The sequence below is a fragment of the Carcharhinus amblyrhynchos genome, chromosome 1, assembly GCF_965287045.1.
Source record: "Carcharhinus amblyrhynchos chromosome 1, sCarAmb.v2.hapA, whole genome shotgun sequence".
NCBI classification, from domain to species: Eukaryota; Metazoa; Chordata; class Chondrichthyes; order Carcharhiniformes; family Carcharhinidae; genus Carcharhinus; species Carcharhinus amblyrhynchos.
In genome coordinates this window covers 1,431,018-1,452,284 of record NC_137324.1, presented here as the reverse complement: position 1 = coordinate 1,452,284, position 21,267 = coordinate 1,431,018, and the positions used below count along the sequence as shown (strand labels likewise).

Sequence of the window (21,267 nt, the reverse complement as noted above, 5' to 3'; positions counted from 1 at the left end):
GGACTTCAGCAAGGCGTTTGATAAGGTCCCCCATGCAAGACTTCTTCAGAAGGTGAGAGGGCATGGGATCCAGGGGGCTTTGGCCTTGTGGATCCAGAACTGGCTTGCCTGCAGAAGGCAGAGAGTGGTTGTGGATGGGTCTTTTTCTGCATGGAGGTCAGTCACCAGTGGAGTGCCCCAGGGATCTGCTCTAGGACCCTTGCTGTTTGTCATTTTCATAAATGACCTGGATGAGGAAGGGGAGGGATGGGTTAGTAAGTTTGCCGACGATACGAAGGTTGATGGTGTTGTGGATGGTCTGGAAGGATGTCAAAAGTTGCAGCGTGACATAGATAGGATGCAAGACTGGGCAGAGAAGTGGCAGATGGACTTCAACACGAATAAATGTGTAGTGGTTCATTTTGGCAGGACCAATGGGATGAAGGAGTACAATATCAAGGGTAGGAGTCTTAGTAGTGTTGAAGAGCAGAAGGATCTTGGGGTCCGGGTCCATAGGACTCTTAAATCGGCCTCGCAGGTGGAGGATGTGGTCAAGAAGGCATATGGTGTACTGGCCTTCATTAATCGAGGGATTGAGTTTAGGAGTTGGGAGGTAATGCTGCAACTTTGAAAGACCCTTGTCAGTCCCCACTTGGAGTACTGTGTACAGTTCTGGTCACCTCACTACAGGAAGGATGTGGAAGCTATTGAGAGGGTGCAGAGGAGATTTACAAGGATGTTGCCTGGATTGGGGGGCATGCCTTATGAAGATAGGTCGAGGGAGCTCGGTCTCTTCTCCCTGGAGAGACGAAGGTTGAGAGGCGACCTGATGGAGGTTGAGAGGAATAGATAGGGTGGATTCTTGGAGGCTATTTCCCAGGGCTGAAATGGTCGCTACGAGAGGACGCAGGTTTAAGGTGCTGGGAAGCAAGTACAGAGGAAATAAGAACATAAGAAATAGGAGCAGGAGTAGGCCATCTAGCCCTTCGAGCCTGCCCCGACATTCAATAAGATCATGGCTGATCTGTCGTGGCTCAGTTCCACATTCCCGCCCTCTCCCCATAACCCTTAATCCCCTCTCTTATCAAAAACCCATCAACCCGTGTCTTAAAAATATTTAGCGAGGCAGCCTCCACCACTTCAACGGGCAGAGAATTCCAGAGATTCACCACCCTTTGAGTGAAGAAGTTCCTCCTCAACTCTGTTCTAAACCGCCTCCCCTTTATCTTGAGGCTGTGCCCCCTCGTCCTACTGTCCTTTCTGAGCGGGAAGAGTCTCTCCACCTCTATCCTATCCATCCCATTCATCATCTTATACGTCTCAATGAGATCTCCCCTCATTCTTCTAAACTCTAACGAGTAGAAGCCTAGTTTATTCAGCCTCTCCTCATAGCTCATCAATTCTTAAAGGTGCAGACAGTGTGAGCGGAGATAGCATTAAGCATAGGTTAAAGAGATGTGTATTGTCTCCAGTAAGTAAGTGAGATGTTGCAAGCCCAGGCAAGTGATAGGGGTTACAGATAGTGTGACATGAACCCAAGATCCCTGTTGAGGCCATCCTCGTGTGCGGAAGTTGGCTGTCAGTTTCTGCTCAGCGATTCTACGCTGTCGTATGTCGTGAAGGCCACATTGGAGAACGTTTACCCGAAGATCAGAGGCCAAATGCCCATGACCGCTGAAGTGCTCACCAACTGGAAGGGAACAGCCTTGCCATCCTTGATGGAGATGCGTGTGTCCAAGAATGCAACCGATTCTGGAGAGTAGCCCATGGTGAGTCTGATGGTGGGATGGAACTTGTTGATGCCATCATATAATTGTTTCAGTGATTGTTCACCATGGGGCCAAAGGAAGAAAATGTCATCGATGTATCTAGTGTACAGCATCGGTTGAAGATTCTGTGCGGTGAAGAAGTCTTGTTCAAACCTATGCACGAAGATGTTGGCATATTGAGGTGCGAATTTAGCCTCCATGGCTGTTCCGTGTGTCTGGATGGAGAACTGGTTCTTGAAGGTGAAGACATTGTTGTCCACGATGAAGCGGATGAGTTGTAAAATTGAATCTGGAAACTGGCAGTTGTCGGTGTTGAGTACTGAGGCAGTTGCAGCAATGCTATCGTCATGCGGGATGCTGGTATAGAGCACCGAGACATCCATTGTGACAAGGAGTGCTCCTGGTTCAACAGCTCCATGTGTGCTGAGTTTCTGTAGGAAGTCCGTAGTGTCGCGACAAAAGCTGTGGGTTCTTTGTACAATGGGTTTCAGGATGCCCTCGACGTAGCCGGAGAGGTTCTTGCACAGGGTCCCATTGCCCATTAGGACGGGATGGCTGGGTGTGTTTGCCTTGTGTATCTTCGGGAGGCATAATGTTATATGTTTTGATAAGATCTCCCCCCATTCTTCTGAATTCCAACGAGTACAGCTCCAGTCTACTCAGTCTCTCCTCATAAACCAATCCTCTCAACTCCAGAATCAGCCTAGTCAATCTCCTCTGCACTCCCTCCAGTGCCAGTGTATCCTTTCTCAAGTAAGGAGACCAAAACTGTACATAGTACTCCAGGTGTGGCCTCACCAGCACCTTATACACTGCAACATAACCTCACTGTTTTTAAACTCCATCCCTCTAGCAATGAAGGACAAAATTCCATTTGCCTTCTTAATTACCCCCTGCACCTGCAAACCAACTTATTGTGATTCATGCACAAGAACACCCAGGTCCCTCTGCACAGCAAAATCTCATTTTTTTTACCATTTAAATAATAATGTTGCTGTTATTCCTGCCAAAATGGATGACCTTACATTTATCAACATTGTACTCCATCTGCCAGACCCTCACCCACTCAATCAGACTATCTATATCCCTTTGTAAACTTTCAGTGTCCTTTGCATCCTTTGCTGTGCCACTCATCTTAGTGTCATCTGTGAATTTTGACACATTACACTTGTTCCCCAACTTCAAACCATCTATGTAAATCATAAACAATTGTGGTCCCAACACTGATCCCTGAGGCACACCACTAGTCACTGATCGCCAACCAGAAAAACACCCATTTACCCCCACTCTTTGCTTTCTGTTAGTTAACCAATCCTCTATCCATGCTAATACATTACCTGTAACACCATGCACCTTTATCTTATGCAGCACCCTTTGGTACGGCACCTTGCCAAATGCCTTCTGGAAATCCAGATACACCACATCCACAGGTTCCCCATTGTCCACTGTGCATGTAATGTTCTCAAAGAATTCGACCAAATTAGGCAAACATGACCTGCCCTTCATGAACTCATGCTGCATCTTCCCAATGGGACAATTTATATCCAGATGTCTCATTCTTTCTTCTTTGATGATAGATTCAACCATTTTCCCTACTACAGAAGTTAAGCTAATCTGCCTATAGTTACCCACCTTTTGTCTACCTCCTTTTTTAAACAGTGGCATCACGTTTGCCATTTTCCAATCTGTGAGAACCACCCCAGAGTCCAGCGAAATTGGTAAATTATCACGAGTGCATTTGCTATTTCCTCCGGCATCTCTTTCAGTATTTGCCCAACACTACTTCTTTACTGATAATGAGTTTCTTGGTCCTCACTTGCCATAGATTTGATTTGATATATTATTTATTATTGTCACATGTATTAACATACAGTGAAAACTATTGTTTCTTGCTCGCTATAAAGAAAAAGCATACCATTCATAGAGAAGAAAACGAGAGAGAGCAGAATGTAGTGTTACAGTCATAGCTAAGGTATAGAGAAAGATCAACTTAATGCATTCCATTCAAAAGTCTAACAGCAACAGAGATGAAGCTGTTCTTGAGACGGTTGGTATGTGACCGCAGACTTTTGTATCTTTTTCCCAACGGAAGAAGGTGGAAAAGAGAATGTCCGGGGTGCATGGGGTCCTTATTTATGCTGACTGCTTTGCCAAGGCAGCGGGAAGTGTTGACAGAGTCAATGGATGGGAGGCCGATTTGCATGATGGACTGGGTTTCATTCACGACCCATTGTTGTTTCTTGCAGTCTTGAGCAGGAGCCACACCAAGATGGGATACACCCAGAAAGAATGCTTTCTGTGGTGCATCTAGAAAAGTTGGTGAGAGTCGTAGCTGACGTGCCAAATTTTCTTAGCCTTCTCAGAAAGTAGAGGCGTTGGTGGGCATTCTTAACCATAGTGTTAGCATTCGAGGACTAGAACCGGTTGTTGGTGAAGACCATAGCTTTCTTGTCATCAATTTTTGGCATGTTATTTGTGTTTTCCACTGTGAAGCCCGACACAAAAAATATCTGTTCAATGTCTCAGCCATTTTCTCATTTCCAGTTATTACATCCCCCTTCTCACCCTCCAAGGACTAATGTTTACTTGAGCCACTGTTTTTCATTTTATATATTTGGAGACACTTTTGGTAGATGTTTTGATATTCTGAGCTAGTTTACTCTCATAATCCATCTTACCTTTCTTTATAGCTTTTTTTGTGGCCTTCTGTTGACCTTTAAAGATTTCCCAATGTCTTAGGTTCCCACTAATCTTTGCCACTTTGTATGCATTTTTTTCAATTTGATACTTCCTTTATTTCCTTACATATCCATGGCTGACTATCTCTTTTTCTACATCATAGAACATTACAGTGCAGTACAGGCCCTTCGGCCCTCGATGTTGTGCTGACCAGTGGAACCAATCTAATGACCCTCTAACCTAAACTATTCCAACGTTATCTATATGCCTATCCACAGACCATTTGAGCGCCCTTAAAGTTGGTGAGTCCACAACTACTGCAGGCAGGACATTCCACGACCTTACTACTCTCTGAGTAAAGAACCTACCTCTGACATCCATCCTATAATTACCACCCCTTAATTTGAAGCTATGTTCCCTCATGTTAGCCATCACCATCCAAGGCAAAAGGCTCTCACTGTCTACCCTATCTAACCCTCTGATCATCTTGTATGCCTCAATCAGGTCACCTCGTAACCTTCTTCTCTCAATTAAAAATAACCTCAAGTCCCTCAGCCTTTCCTCATAAGACCTTCCCACCATACCAGGCAACATCCTGGTAAACCTCCTCTGCACCCTTTCCAATGCTTCCACATCTTTCTTACAATGTGGCGACCAGAACTGTACACAATACTCCAAGTGCGGCCGCACCAGAGTTTTGTACAGTTGTAACATGACCTCACGGTTCCGAAATTCAATCCCTCTACCAATAAAAGCTAACACACCATACGCCTTCTTAACAACCTTATCAACCTGGGTGCCAACTTTCAGGGATCTACGCACACGTACACCGAGATCTCTTTGCTCGTTGACACTACCAAGATTCCTTCCATTAGCCCTATATTCGGTAATCCTGTTACTCTTACCAAAGTGAATCACCTCACATTTTTCCGCATTAAACTCCATTTGCCACCTCTCATCCCAGCTCTGCAGCTTATCTATGTCCCTCTGCAAACTGTAACATCCATCCTCACTGTCTACAACTCCTCCGACTTTGGTGTCATCAGCAAATTTACTTACCCATCCTTCTACACCCTCATCTCGGTCATTTATAAAAATGGCAAACAGCAGTGGCCCCAAAACAAATCCCTGAGGTACACCACTTGTAACTGAACTCCAGGTTGAATATTTCATAAGAACAGAAGAAATAGGAGCAGGAGTAGGCCATCTAGCCCTTCGAGCCTACCCCGCCATTCAATAAGATCGTGGCTGATCTGTTGTGGCTCAGTTCCACATTCCCGCCCTCTCCCCATAACTCTTAATCCCCTCTCTTATCAAAAACCCATCAACCCGCGTCTTAAAAATATTTAGCGAGGCAGCCTCCACCACTTCAACGGGCAGAGAATTCCAGAGATTCACCACCCTTTGAGTGAAGAAGTTCCTCCTCAACTCCGTTCTAAACCACCCCCCCTTTATCTTGAGGCTGTGCCCCCTAGTCCTACTGTCCTTTCTGAGCAGGAAGAGTCTCTCCACCTCTATCCTATCCATCCCACTCATCATCTTATATGTCTCAATGAGATCTCCCCTCATTCTTCTTAACTCTAATGAGTACAAGCCTAGTTTATTCAGTTATTTCCCATCAACCACCACCCTCTGTCTTCTATCAGCTATGATGTGGGTATGCCGGTGTTGGACTGGCGTAAACACAGTAAAAAGTCTGACAACACCAGGTTTTAGTCCAACCTATTTATTTGATAATATACTCACAAGCTTTCGGGGTTAGCCCCTTCGTCAGGTGAATGGAGAATCCATTCACCTGACGAAGGGGCTAACCCCGAAAGCTTGTGAGTATAAGAACATAAGAAATAGGAGCAGGAGTAGGCCATCCAGCCCTTCGAGCCTGCCCCGCCATTCAATAAGATCATGGCTGATCTGTCGCTGCTCAGTTCCACTTTCCCGCCCTCTCCCCATAACCCTTAATCCCCTCTCCTATCAAAAACCCATCAACCCGCGTCTTAAAAATATTTAGCGAGGCAGCCTCCACCACTTCAACGGGCAGAGAATTCCAGAGATTCACCACCCTTTGAGTGAAGAAGTTCCTCCTCAACTCCGTTCTAAACCGCCCCCCTTTTATCTTGAGGCTGTGCCCCCTAGTCCTATTGTCTTTTTTGAGCGAGAAGAGTCTTTCCACCTCTATCCTATCCATCCCATTCATCATCTTATACGTCTCAATGAGATCTCCTCTCATTCTTCTAAACTCTAACGAGTACAAGCCCAGTTTATTCAGCCTCTCCTCATAGCTCAACCCCCTCAACTCCGGTATCAGCCTAGTAAACCTCCTCTGCACTCCCTCCAAGGCCAAAATATCTTTGCGCAGGTGCGGCGCCCAAAAATGCACACAGTACTCCAGTTGCGGCCTCACCAATGCCCTATACAGCTGCAGCAAGACCTCCCTACTTTTATATTCAATCCGCTTCGCTATGAAGGCCAGCATCCCATTCGCCTTCCTGACCACCTGCTGCACCTGCAAGCTGGGTTTTTGTGACTCATGCACAAGGACCCCGAGGTCCCTCTGCACCGTCGCCTGCTGCAGTTTTTCATAAGAACATAAGAAATAGGAGCAGGAGTAGGCCATCTAGCCCTTCGAGCCTGCCCCGCCATTCAGTAAGATCATGGCTGATCTGTCGTGGCTCAGTTCCACATTCCCGCCCTCTCCCCATAACCCTTAATCCCCTCTCCTATCAAAAACCCATCAACCCGCGTCTTAAAAATATTTAGCGAGGCAGCCTCCACCACTTCAACGGGCAGAGAATTCCAGAGATTCACCACCCTTTGAGTGAAGAAGTTCCTCCTCAACTCCGTTCTAAACCGCCTCCCCTTTATCTTGAGGCTGTGCCCCCTAGTCCTACTGTCTTTTTTGAGCGGGAAGAGTCTCTCCACCTCTATCCTATCCATCCCATTCATCATCTTATACGTCTCAATGAGATCTCCCCTCATTCTTCTAAACTCTAACGAGTACAAGCCTAGTTTATTCAGCCTCTCCTCATAGCTCAATCCCCTCAACTCCGGCATCAGCCTAGTAAACCTCCTCTGCACTCCCTCCAGGGCCAAAATATCCTTGCGCAGGTGTGGCGCCCAAAACTGCACACAGTACTCCAGCTGCGGCCTCACCAATGCCCTATACAGCTGCAGCAAGACCTCCCTACTTTTATATTCAATCCCCCTCGCTATGAAGGCCAGCATCCCATTCGCCTTCCTGACCACCTGCTGCACCTGCAAGCTGGGTTTTTGCGACTCATGCACAAGGACCCCGAGGTCCCTCTGCACCGTCGCCTGCTGCAGTTTTTCGCCACGTAAGTAATAGTCCTTCCTACCATTCTTCCTACCAAAGTGGACCACCTCACACTTGCCAACATTAAATTCCATTTGCCATTTCCTGGCCCATTCGCCCAGCCTATCTAGATCCTTCTGCAGACTCTCCACACCCTCCGCACAATTTGCCTTTCCCCCAATCTTGGTGTCATCAGCAAATTTCGACACCCTGCACTCGGTTCCCTCCTCCAGATCATCTATATAAATGGTAAATAGCTGAGGCCCCAGCACCGACCCCTGGGGCACCCCACTAGTCACCAACCGCCAATCCGAATAGCACCCATTGACCCCCACTCTCTGCCTCCTATTTGACAACCAATCCTCTATCCACGCTAACACCCTACCCCCAACTCCATGTCCCCTGACCTTCTGCAATAACCTCTTGTGAGGTACCTTGTCAAACGCCTTCTGAAAATCCAGAAAGACCACATCCACCGGCTCTCCTCTATCCACTGCCCTAGACACATCCTCATAGAACTCCAGTAAATTTGTCAGACACGACTTCCCTTTAATGAAACCGTGTTGCGTCCGCCCTATCAAGCAATTCCCTTCAAGATGCCTCGCAATTTCCTCCTTAATGACGGATTCTAACATTTTACCTACCACAGACGTTAAACTAACCGGCCTATAATTCCCCGCCTTTTGCCTGGCACCCTTCTTAAACAACGGCGTAACATTAGCCGTTTTCCAATCTTCCGGCACTTCCCCGGAATCCAGCGACGTCTGGAAAATAACCACCAAGGCATCCACTATCACCTCCGCCATTTCTTTCAGAACCCTCGGATGCATTCCATCCGGTCCTGGGGACTTGTCCACAATCAGCCCCTCCAGTCTGTCGCGCACCACCTCTCTAGTAACAGTAATGTCATTAAGACCCTCCAGTCCTACCACCTTTCCATCGCTAACACCCGGCAAATTATTCACGTCCTCCTCTTCCTACCAAAGTGGACCACCTCACACTTGCCAACATTAAATTCCATTTGCCATTTCCTGGCCCATTCGCCCAGCCTATCTAGATCCTTCTGCAGACTCTCCACACCCTCCGCACAATTTGCCGTTCCCCCAATCTTGGTGTCATCAGCAAATTTCGACACTCTACACTCGGTTCCCTCCTCCAGATCATCTATATAAATGGTAAAAAGCTGAGGCCCCAGCACCGACCCCTGGGGCACTCCACTAGTCACCATCCGCCAATCCGAATAGCACCCGTTGACCCCCACTCTCTGCCTCCTATTTGACAACCAATCCTCTATCCACGCTAACACCCTACCCCCAACTCCATGTCCCTCGACCTTCTGCAATAACCTCTTGTGAGGCACTTTGTCAAACGCTTTCTGAAAATCAAGAAAGACCATATATTATCAAATAAATAGGTTGGACTAAAACCTGGTGTTGTCAGACTTTTTACTATTCTATCAGCTAGCCAATTCCTGATCTAAACTGCTGAATCACCCTCAATCCCATGCATCTACATTTTCTGCAGTAGTCTACCATGGGGAACCTTATCAAACACTTTGCTAAAATCCATATACACCACGTCAACTGCCTTACCCTTGTCCACCTCTTTGGTCACCTTCTCAAAGAACTCGATAAGTTTTGTGAGGCACGACCTACCCTTCATAAAACCGTGTTGACTATCCCTAATCAATTTATTTCTTTCTAGATGATTATAAATCCTGTCTCTTATAATTCTTTCCAAAACTTTGCCCACAAGAGAAGTAAGGCTCACCGGTCTATAATTCCCAGGATGGTCTCTACTCCCCTTCTTGAACAAGGGGACAACATTTGCTATCCTCCAGTCTTCCGGCACTATACCTGTAGCCAATGACGACATGAAGATCAAAGCCAAAGGCTCTGCAATCCCCTCCCTAGCCTCCCAGAGAATCCTAGGATAAATCCCATCCGGCCCAGGGGACTTATCTATTTTCATACTCTCATGAATTGCTTACAGCTCTTCCTTATGTACCTCAATCCCGTCTCATCTAAAAGCCTGTATCTCAGTATTCTCCCCGACTGCATTGACTTTTTCCTGAGTGAATACTGACGAAAAATATTCATTTAGTGCCTCTCCTATCTCTTCAGGCTCCACGCACAACTTCCCACTGCTGTCTCTGACTGGCCTTCATCTTGCCCTAACCAGCCTTTTATTGTTGACATACCTGTAGAAAGCTTTAGGGTTCTCCTTGATCCTATCCGCCAAAGTCTTCCCATGTCCCCTTCTAGCTCTTCTTAACTCTCTCTTTAGCTCCTCCCTGGCTAATTTGTAACTCATGATGTGGGTATGCCGGCGTTGGACTGGCGTAAACACAGTAAAAAGTCTGACAACACCAGGTTTTAGTCCAACCGATTTATTTGATAATACTCACAAGCTTTCGAGGCTTCCCTCTTCGTCAGGTGAATGGAGAGTTCTGGCCTCAGACAGAGCATATAAAGCACAGACAGTTTAGAGATTACTGATTAGAATGTAAGGGTCCGCATTCTAATCAGTAATCTCTAAACTGTCTGTGCTTTATATGCTCTGTCTGAGGCCAGAACTCTCCATTCACCTGACGAAGAGGGAAGCCTCAAAAGCTTGTGAGTATTATCAAATAAATCGGTTGGACTAAAACCTGGTGTTGTCAGACTTTTTACTTAATTTGTAACTCTCCAGTGCCCTAACTGAGCCTTCATGTCTCATCTTTACATAAGCCTCCATCTTCTTCTTCACCAGAGATTCAACTTCCTTAGTCCACCACGGTTCCCTCGCTCGACCACTCCCTTCCTGCCTGACAGGTACATATTTATCAAGGACTCACAGTAGCTGCTCCTTGAATAAGCTCCACATTTCAGATGTTCCCAGCCCCTGCAATTTCCTACTCCACCCTATGTATCCTAAATCTCGCCTAATAGCCTCATAATTACCTTTCCCCCAGCTATAACTTCTGCCCTTCGGTATATGCCTATCCCTTTGCATCACTCAGGTAAACGTAACCCAATTGTGGTCACTATCACCAAAATGCTCACGTACCTCCAAGTCTAACGCCCGGTCTGGTTCATTACCCAGTACCAAATCCAATGTAGCCTCACCTCTTGTTGGCGTATCTACATACTGTGTCATGAATCCTTCCTGCGCACATTGGACAAAAACTGACCCCTCTAACGTACTTGAACTATAGCTTTTCCAATCAATATTTGTAAAGTTAAAGTCCCCCATAACAACTACCCTGTTACTTTCGCACCTATCCAGGGTCATCTTTGCAATCCTTTTTTCTACATCTCTGGAACTTTTTGGAGGCCTATAAAAAACTCCCAGCAGGGTGACCTCTCCTTTCCTGTTTCTAATCTCAGCCCATACTATCTCAATAGACGAGTCCACATCAAACGTCCTTTCTGCCACCATAATACTGTCCTTGACTAACAATGCCTCGCCTCTCCCTCTTCTACCACCTTCTCTGCTCTGACTGAAACATCTGAACCCCGGAACCTGCAACAACCATTCCTGTCCCTGCTCTATCCATGTCTCTGTAATGGCCACAACATCGAAGTCCCAGGCACCAATCCAGGCTGCAAGTTTGTCCACCTTATTGCGTATGCTCCTCGCATTAAAGTATACACACTTCAAACCACCCTCCTGCCTGCCAATACACTGCTGTGACCTAGAAACCTTATCCATGACCTCCCTATTCTCATCCTCCTGTACATTGGAGCTACAATTCAGGTTCCCATCCCCCCTCTGAATCAGTTTAAACCCCCCCGAATAGCATTGGCAAATTTTCCCCCCAAGATATTGGTACCCCTCTGGTTCAGGTGTCTACCATCCCTCTTGTAGAGGTCCCACCTACCCCAGAATAAGCCCCAATTGTCCAGGTGTCTGAACCCTTCCCTCCTTCACCATCCCTTTAGCCACGAGTTCAAATGTTCTCTCTCTCTGTTCTTCTCCACGCTATCCCGTGGCACGGGTAACAAACCAGAGATAACAACTCAGTTTGTTTTAGCCCTAAGCTTCCAACCTAACTCCCTGAATTTCTGTCTTACATCCCCATCCCTTTTCGTACCCATGTCATGGGTACCTACATGAACCACAACTTGGGGCTGGTTCCCTGACCCCTCTAACGTGCTTGAACTATAGCTTTTCCAATCGATATTTGTAAAGTTAAAGTCCCCCATAACAAACATCCTGTTACTTTCTCTCCTATCCAGGATCATCCTTGCAATCCTTTCCTCTACATCTCTGTGTTGGTTGGAGGAGTGGGGGTGGGGGGCGGGGAGGTGGGGGGTGGGAGACATTATACGTTAAGTGTCTCGGGTTCCCTCACCGTTCAAATTTATTAGGTGAAACAAAGTTACCCAGGTCTCCCTACGGCTGACTTCCGGTTTCCTGCTGCTCCGAAACAAAAACAATAGATGCACCTTCCAAATGATTGGATGCACAAGAAGAAGTCCATGCAATGGTAGAACAATTTGCAGCAGACATCGGCTACCCACATATACCATGTTGTCCACCTCAACTGTACCTTTGATTCATGATGCTGCTTGTATGGGTGGGCTCTCGGGGGGTCACGTAAAGCAGTTGGCCAGCTGGGACAGAGTGCCCAGCTCCAGGGACTAAGTATGGAGTTCCCCTGTTTGCTGGGAGTCTTGAATCATGGGGTACTCCTTCCTTTTCATTATTCTCTGTCAAAAGTTATTTATCTCAATCAACTATTTATTCATCAATCTATCTGGTGGATGTTTGTCACGAACAATATGACAAAACCTCCCATCATTTTGGCAATCTCTATCAGGACAACTCTCTGCCATCTCTCCTCAAGAAAAAAAAAGACACAGCCTATGAACCATTCACTATTATGTATGGCCAAATATTCCTGGTGTTAACATTGTAACACGTGACTACAAACCCTCCAGTCCCTCTGTATTCTTTTCAAAATATTTGACCCCCTGGATTTGAACTGGAGTCATCATGATTCAGACTGAACTGCCGGCAAGCATAAAGGAAGCAGCTTGATTGGAAACTTCCAAAAGGCAATTTGATATGGAAAGGATAAAGAGCAGCTGGAGCAGGGATACACACAGACTGAGTGGCCTCATTATGAGGGGTGCCCTTTCATCATTTACAATCATGTGGAATGATGGGAACAGGTGATGTTTCTGGGAGGGATGGAGATACTTTGATCACCTGATTCAAAGCCAATCATTTTGTTTCCCTTCAGACGAAGAAACTGGGGGATACTGATGACGCTGTTAGGCAGGAAGTGATTCGAGTTATAAATTTGGTGAACACTGTGAGTATTGACATGGAGGTAAAATTTTTATTTCATCTCCCAATGTCGGCTGTGCGTTCAGTTCCCACTCTGCCCCTCTCCCTCTCTCTCCACTGTGCATTCTCTTTTCCTGTGCCACTCTGTGCTCTCTCTCTGACTCCAGTCTTCAGTCATTTCCCTAATCTGCTCTGTGCTCTCTCTCTCTCTCGCTCTCTCTCCACTGTACATTATCTTTCTCAATCCCAATCTTTGTTCTCTCTCTCTCTCTCTCTCTCGTGTACACTCTCTTTCCATGTCCAGCTCTTGTGCTTGCTCTCTCTCTCCCATGTACACTCTCCTTCTCTATTCCACACTAAGGCCTCTCTCACTCTCTGGTGTCCACTATTTCACTCTCTGTTGTGTACATTCACATTCCCTGTCTCACTGTGTGCTGTCTCTCTCTCTCCCTCTCTCTCACTCTCCTACAGAACATAGAACATTACAGCGCAGAACAGGCCCTTCGGCCCACGATGTTGCACCGACCAATTAAAAAACAATGACCCTCTAACCTAAACCAATCCCTTTCCATCCGTAAACCTATCCACAGATCTCTTAAACGCCTCCAAACTAGGCGCATCCACAACTGCAGCAGGCGGGGCATTCCAATCCCTCACCACCCTCTGGGTAAAGAACCTACCTCTGACATCCGTCCTATAACTACCACCCCTTAATTTAAAGCTATGCCCCCTCGTGCTAGCTTTCTCCATCTGAGGAAAAAGGCTATCACTGTCCACCCTATCTAAACCTCTAATCATCTTATATGTTTCAAAAAGGTCCCCTCTTAGCCACCTTCTTTCTAACGAAAACAACCTCAACCTAGATCCCTCTGTTCATCAACACTATTCAGAGTCCTACCATTAGCCCTATACTCTACACATCTGTTATTCCTGCCAAAGTGAATTACCTCACACTTTTCTGCATTAAACTCCATCCGCCACCTCTCAGCCCAGCTCTGCAACTTGTCCAAGTCTCTCTGTAAACTATGACACCCCTCCTCACTATCTACCACACCTCCAACTTTGGTGTCATCAGCAAATTTACTAATCCACCCAACTATACCCTCATCCAGATCATTTATAAAAATTACAAACAGCAGTGGCCCCAAAACAGATCCCTGAGGCACACCACTTGTAACTGAACTCCATGACGAATACTTTTCATCAACCACCACCCTGTGTCTCCTATCCGCCAGCCAATTCCTGATCCAATTACTTAAATCACCCTCAGTCCCATACATCTGCATTTTCTGCAGAAGCCTTCCATGGTGAACCTTATCAAACGCCTTACTAAAGTCCATATATACCACGTCAACTGCCTTACCCCCATCCACCTCTTTGGTCACTTTCTCAAAAAACTCAATAAGGTTAGTAAGGCACGACCTACCCTCCACAAAACCATGCTGACTGTCTCCAATCAATTCATTACTCTCTAAATAACTATAAATCCTATCCCTAATAATTTTTTCTAAAACCTTACCCACAACAGAAGTAAGACTCACCGGTCTATAATTCCCGGGGAAGTCTCTGTTCCCCTTCTTAAACAATGGGACAACATTCGCTATCCTCCAATCTTCTGGCACTATACCTGTGACCAACGACGACCTGAAGATCAGAGCCAGAGGCTCTGCAATCGCCTCTCTTGCCTCCCAGAGAATCCTAGGGTAAATCCCATCCGGCCCAGGGGACTTATCTATTTTCAAACCCTCAAGAATATCTAGCAAATCCTCCTTATCAACTGCAATACTATCAAGTTTACAACCCTGTAACCCAGTGTTCTCCACAGCTACATTTATGTCCCCCTGCGTGAATACCGAAGAGAAATATTGGTTCAATGCCTCTCCAATCTCTTCCAGTTCCACACATAACTTCCCACTGCTTTCTCTAACTGGCCCTAATCTTGCCCTAACCAATCTTCTGTTCTTAACATATCTATAGAACGCCTTAGGATTCCCCTTAATCCTATCAGCCAAAGTCTTCTCATGTCCTCTTTTAGCCCTTCTTAACTCACTCTTTAACTCCCTCCTAGCCAATCTAAAGCTTTCCAGTGCACTACCTGAGCCCTCAAGTCTCATCCTGACATTAGCCTCCTTTTTCCTTTTAACCAGCAAATCAACTTTCCTAGTGCACCACGGTTCCCTAGCTCGACCATTTCCTTCATGCCTGACAGGGACATATATATCGAGGACTCGCAGTAGCTGCTCCTTGAAAAAACTCCACATTTCGGACGTTCCCAGACCCTGTAGTCTCCTAGTCCAACCTGGCTTCCTAATTCTCTCCTAATAGCCTCATAATTACCCTTCCCCCAGCTAAAACTACTGACCCGAGGTTCATGCCTATCCCTTTCCATCACTAAGGTGAACGTAGCCGAATTGTGGTCACTATCACCAAAGTGCACACCAACTTCCAAGTCTAACACCTGGTCTGGCTCATTTCCCAGCACCAAATCCAATATAGCCTCACCTCTAGTTGGCCTATCTACATACTGAGTCAGAAAACCTTCCTGCACGCTTTGTACAAAAATTGACCCCTCTAATGAGCTACAGCTATAGCTATTCCAATCAATATTAGTAAAGTTAAAGTCCCCCATAACAATTACCCTATTACTTTCACTCCTATCCAGGATCGTCTCCGCAATCCTTTCCTCAACCTCTCTAGAACTTTTAGGAGGTCTATAAAAGACTCCCAACAGGGTGACCTCCCCTCTCCTATTTCTAATCTCCGCCCATACTACCTCAACAGACAAGTCCTCATCAAACTTCTTCTCTGACACTGTGATACAATCCTTGACTAATAATGCTACCCCTCCCCCCCTTCTACCTCCTTCTCTACTCCGACTGAAGCATTTGAACCCCGGAACCTGCAACAACCATTCCTGACCCTGCTCTATCCATGTCTGTGAAATGGCCACAACATCAAAGTCCCAGATACTGATCCACGCTGCAAGTTCATCCACTTTATTGCGAATACTCCTCGCATTAAAGTATAAGCATTTCAAACCCTGCTCTGCTCCACCCCCACGATGCCGTGCATTGCAGTCCCCATCTATGCCCCCCTCACTTTCATCCCTGCTACTCAGGATCCCACCCCCCCCGTGTACTCTCTCTTTCCTTAACCCACTCTGTACTCTCTCTCCCCCATATGCCCTTGCTTTGCCTTTCTCTCTCTGTGTTCTCTCTCTCTCTCCCCCTGTACACTCTCTTTCCCTATCTTGCTCGGTACTCTCCCCACTATATGCACGGTCTTTCCCTATCCCACTCTGTACACTCTCTCTTTCTCCTCCTCTCTCTCTCCGATATACGCTTCCTCCTTCTCCCGTATACACACTCTTTCCCTACTCTGTACTCTTTCTTTTGGACTGTGGAAGGAAACTGGAGCACCTGGAAGAAACCCATGAGACATGGGGAGAACATGCAGACTCCGCAAAGACAGTCACACAAGGCTGGAATTGAACCTCGGTCCCTTGTGCTGTGAGACAGCAGTGCTAACCGCTGTGTCACCGTGCTGCCCCGGGTCCCTGGCACTGTGAGACAGCAGTGCTAACCACTGTGTCACCGTGCTGCCCCGGGTCCCTGGCGCTGTGAGACAGCAGTGTTAACCACTGTGTCACCGTGCTGCCCCGGGTCCCTGGCGCTGTGAGACAGCAGTGTTAACCACTGTGTCACCGTGCTGCCCCGGGTCCCTGGCACTGTGAGACAGCAGCGCTAATCACTGTGTCACCGTGCTGCCCCGGGTCCCTGGCGCTGTGAGACAGCAGTGTTAACCACTGTGTCACCGTGCTGCCCCGGGTCCCTGGCACTGTGAGACAGCAGCGCTAATCACTGTGTCACCGTGCTGCCCCGGGTCCCTGGCACTGTGAGACAGCAGTGCTAATCACTGTGTCACCGTGCTGCCCCGGGTCCCTGGCACTGTGAGACAGCAGTGCTAATCACTGTGTCACCGTGCTGCCCCGGGTCCCTGGCACTGTGAGACAGCAGTGCTAATCACTGTGTCACCGTGCTGCCCCGGGTCCCTGGCACTGTGAGACAGCAGTGCTAATCACTGTGTCACCGTGCTGCCCCGGGTCCCTGGCACTGTGAGACAGCAGTGCTAATCACTGTGTCACCGTGCTGCCCTGGGTCCCTGGTGCTGTGAGACAGCAGTGCTAATCACTGTGTCACCGTGCTGCCCCGGGTCCCTGGCACTGTGAGACAGCAGTGTGAATCACTGTGTCACCGTGCTGCCCCGGGTCCCTGGCACTGTGAGACAGCAGTGCTAATCACTGTGTCACCGTGCTGCCCCGGGTCCCTGGCGCTGTGAGACAGCAGTGCTAATCACTGTGTCACCGTGCTGCCCCGGGTCCCTGGCGCTGTGAGACAGCAGTGCTAACCACTGTGTCACCTGGCTGCCCCGGGCCCCTGGCGCTGTGAGACAGCAGCGCTAATCACTGTGTCACCGTGCTGCCCCGGGTCCCTGGCACTGTGAGACAGCAGTGCTAATCACTGTGTCACCGTGCTGCCCCGGGTCCCTGGCACTGTGAGACAGCAGTGCTAATCACTGTGTCACCGTGCTGCCCTGGGTCCCTGGTGCTGTGAGACAGCAGTGCTAATCACTGTGTCACCGTGCTGCCCCGGGTCCCTGGCACTGTGAGACAGCAGTGTGAATCACTGTGTCACCGTGCTGCCCCGGGTCCCTGGCACTGTGAGACAGCAGTGCTAATCACTGTGTCACCGTGCTGCCCCGGGTCCCTGGCGCTGTGAGACAGCAGTGCTAATCACTGTGTCACCGTGCTGCCCCGGGTCCCTGGCGCTGTGAGACAGCAGTGCTAACCACTGTGTCACCTGGCTGCCCCGGGCCCCTGGCGCTGTGAGACAGCAGTGTCTTCACTCTTACAACTTTTTTCCCTGTGGCTTATTTTACTTTCTGACTCATTATAACTTTATTATTTGTTTCCAGTTCATTTCGCTGCAGCATCATCTCTTTGATTTGGTTTGATTTATTATTGTCACATGTATTAACACACTGTGGCAGCCATTTCAGCCCTGGGAAAAAGCCTCTGAGAATCCATTCGATCTACACCTCTTAACATCTTATACACCTCTGTCAGGTCACCTCTCAACCTTAGTCTCTCGAAGGAGAAAAGACCGAGCTCCCTCAACCTATCCTCATTAGGCATGCCACCCAATCCAGACAACATCCTTGGAAATTTCCTCTGCACCCTTTCTATGGCTTCCACATCCTTCCTGTCTTGAGGCGACCAGAACTGAGCACAGTACTCCAAGTGGGGTCTGACCAGGGTCTTATATAGTCTCAGCATTATCTCCCAACTCCTAAACTCAATTCCTCAGGAAGAAGCTGTTCTTGAGCCAGTTGGTACATGATCTCAGATTTTTGAATCTTTTTCCAAATGGAAGAAAGTGGAAGAGAGAATATCCAGAGTGCGTGGGGTCCTTAATTATGGTGGCTGCTTTAACGAGGCAGTGGGAAGTGTGGACAGAGTCAATGGATGGGAGACTGGTTTGTGTGATGGATTGGGCTACATTCATGACCTTTTGTAATTCCTTGTGGTCTTGGGCAGAGCAGGAGCCATACCAAGCTGTGATACAAGTAGAAAGAATGCTTTCTATGGTGCATCTGTAAAATTGGTGAGAGTTGTCGCTGACATGCCAAATTTCCTTCGTCTTCTGAGAAATTAGAAGCGTTGGTGGGCTTTCTCAACTTTAACGTCAGCATGGGGGACCAGGACAGGTTGTTGGTGATACGGACACCAAAAAAATCGAAGCTCTATTATTGTTTTCACTTCATCATTTAGAGTCTTTCATTCCTCTCCTCCTGCGGTCTTTTGTTCCCCACCTCCTGCAGCCTTTCATTCCCCTCTAATCCTTTCATTCCCAAAGTCTGGGGTCTTTCTCTTGGAGTTTCTCTTTTTAGAGTTGCCCTCTCGCTGGAGCCTTGATTCATTACAAGTCATATAACTTCAATTATCTCTTGAAATGCATTAATGCTTCAAGACTGCCAGTTTTTTAAACTGCAAACAATTGTTTGTGTCTGTGCATTTCCTGTGTTTTTGGAGTCTTGGCAGGAACGTACAGCTGTTGGGCGTGTATGGGGTCTCAGGGAGGGGTAGTAACTCTGGTAGGGGAACATATTGCGTCCTTTCAGGGCGGTTTGTCCATCCTTTGTCCTCACCTGGCCCATAAGAAAGACCTTTTTTCCTGTCTGGACAATAAATGCCTTTATTTAATACATTTTGGCGGTGATTCTCCCAGAAGTGCTGAATTGGTGGGAAAACTGTTCTAGATTGTGACAGTTCTGACAGTTCAGCTTCTCACCCGAATCTCTGCGGTCTGTGCACTGCAGAGACGCAGTTGTGAATATCATTAAACGCTTGGTGGGGGGAGGGGGACAAGTGGGGCCAAAGCACCTGAAATCGACGGGATGAGCGTGCGCATGTGCACATCGTTGGGAGATCGTGGAAAAGACCTTCCAGCATCAAGATCAGTGGCCTATCAGCCCCGCCAGCTCCATGGCACACTCCTCCATGCTAGTCAGCTGCCACAGGTCAGGCACACCACCAACAGTGTGTGTCATCTCCCATGCAATGTGGATTTTATTTTCCGAGGGGAACATAAGATGTAAAGCAAGAATTAACGTATTGTAGTGCGTGGTGTAAAATGCGCACTTGTGTCTCCGGTGTTGTGCTGGCAGTTTTGAGGAAAGTGGTCACCATGGAAGGGGTGAGGGGAAGGGGTTACATTCTGTTCTTGGGGGAAGGGTCACTTGTTGCATGGCTTTCAGGTGAATAAGCAGGGTTGGAGATGTGTGCCAAGTATACATGAGGTTCTAAGAGGGATGCTCACTCACCCTTGCTTCTTGCAGAAGGTTGTACATTTTTTTTGTGGCACTGCCTGCCAGAGTGCGGTGTCAGGCTCTTGGCATTCACCACTTCTGTTGTTGCAGGAAGTGGTGCCGACACAGTGTGCGAACCAGGCCAACACTGCAAGGGTGGCGACTGCAGTGGAAAGGCTTGTTCAAGGGTCTGTCCTCATGGATGACAGGATCCAAGCCATCCTGGAGACACAGCGGGCCATGGACGAGTATGTTTCCAGCATCCAGGAGGCATATTATTCCATGGCCATGGGTGACGGAGGGCATGTGGGACACACTGCTGGCCATGGCTGGGATCGCCACTGGCATTCTGGAGACACACCAAGCTGTGGCTCTGAGCCTCGACAACTTAGCCCAGGCTCAGAGGGCCAGGGCTCCAGGCTCACAGACCATGAGGCAGGCGCATCTTGTCCCCCAGGACTGGCAGAGCCAAGTGATGCCGAGCTTCTGGAGCTCAGTCCAAACTATCCTGGCATCCCATGGAGTGTCCCTGGGACCTCTGGGCCACCCCAAGGGAGGAAAGGCTCGAGCCCATGTCAGGGTCTTCCACCCAGAAGAGCCTGGACATCCCGAGACCTTCCGACTGCCCCCTTTCTCACACTGGGGCATCTCAGGGCTAACGAGGTGAACAGGGTGGCACAAAGAAGTGCCACAGAGGGGATGTCTATCAAGGGCATCACAGGCAGTGGGACATGCACCACAGCTGGACACCTGCACCTCCGATGTGCATCCTGAGGGAGCACCTAGAAGAAGCAGTCGGCCGCACAAGGTTAGAAAATTGTAGTTCACTAGAGGGTGGGGTTGAGGGTCAGCATTAGTCAGAGTTTGGGAATCATTTATGTTAAGAGCACCATAGACTGTTAATTGCACATCAAGCTGCGACTAATGTGTCTCTGATTCTCTTCACCCACCCCCCACACTGCCCCCTTCAACAGCTCTGTGTTCCCGACTCCGAAACATAGAGGTTGCCTGTTAAGCCTTGCAGACTCAGCCATGTGTTTAAGAGTGCCTGCCTTACCTTCCCCAACATCCAGTGGACCCTTGATGAAGTGCCCCCCACCCCACCCTACGCCAATGCACCATTCAATGACGGACCGGGTTGGTGCTTGGCCTTGTTGTAGCAGGTCTCCACCTCAGCCTGGGGCCTCTGTACAGGTGTCATCTGCCATGACCTTAACTTGTCGCCCAGTAGTGCCCAGACTGCCACAAAGCTGTCATGGACACCCCCTGGGTGGCGTGCATTGACCTGCATAATCTTGAGCTGATGGTCGCAGTCAATTTGGACATTCAGGGAGTGGAATCCCTTCTGGTTCACAAATCGCAGTGGCCCTGCACGTGGGGCCCGCA

The 21,267-nt window shown here is 48.1% G+C and overlaps 1 protein-coding gene across 1 annotated transcript in view; it reads left to right on the top strand.

Moving 5' to 3' along the window:
* LOC145348451 (zinc metalloproteinase-disintegrin-like protein H4 subunit A) overlaps positions 1 to 20,882 on the top strand; it is a 123,735-nt gene extending 102,853 nt beyond the window's left edge. Inside the window, exons 8-10 of the mRNA XM_080196647.1 lie at positions 12,968 to 13,057; positions 19,993 to 20,187; positions 20,856 to 20,882. Coding sequence (XP_080052773.1) covers positions 12,968 to 13,057; positions 19,993 to 20,187; positions 20,856 to 20,882 — 312 coding nt within the window. The remainder of the gene's footprint in view (positions 1 to 12,967; positions 13,058 to 19,992; positions 20,188 to 20,855) is intronic.
* Positions 20,883 to 21,267: the final 385 nt, after the last annotated feature.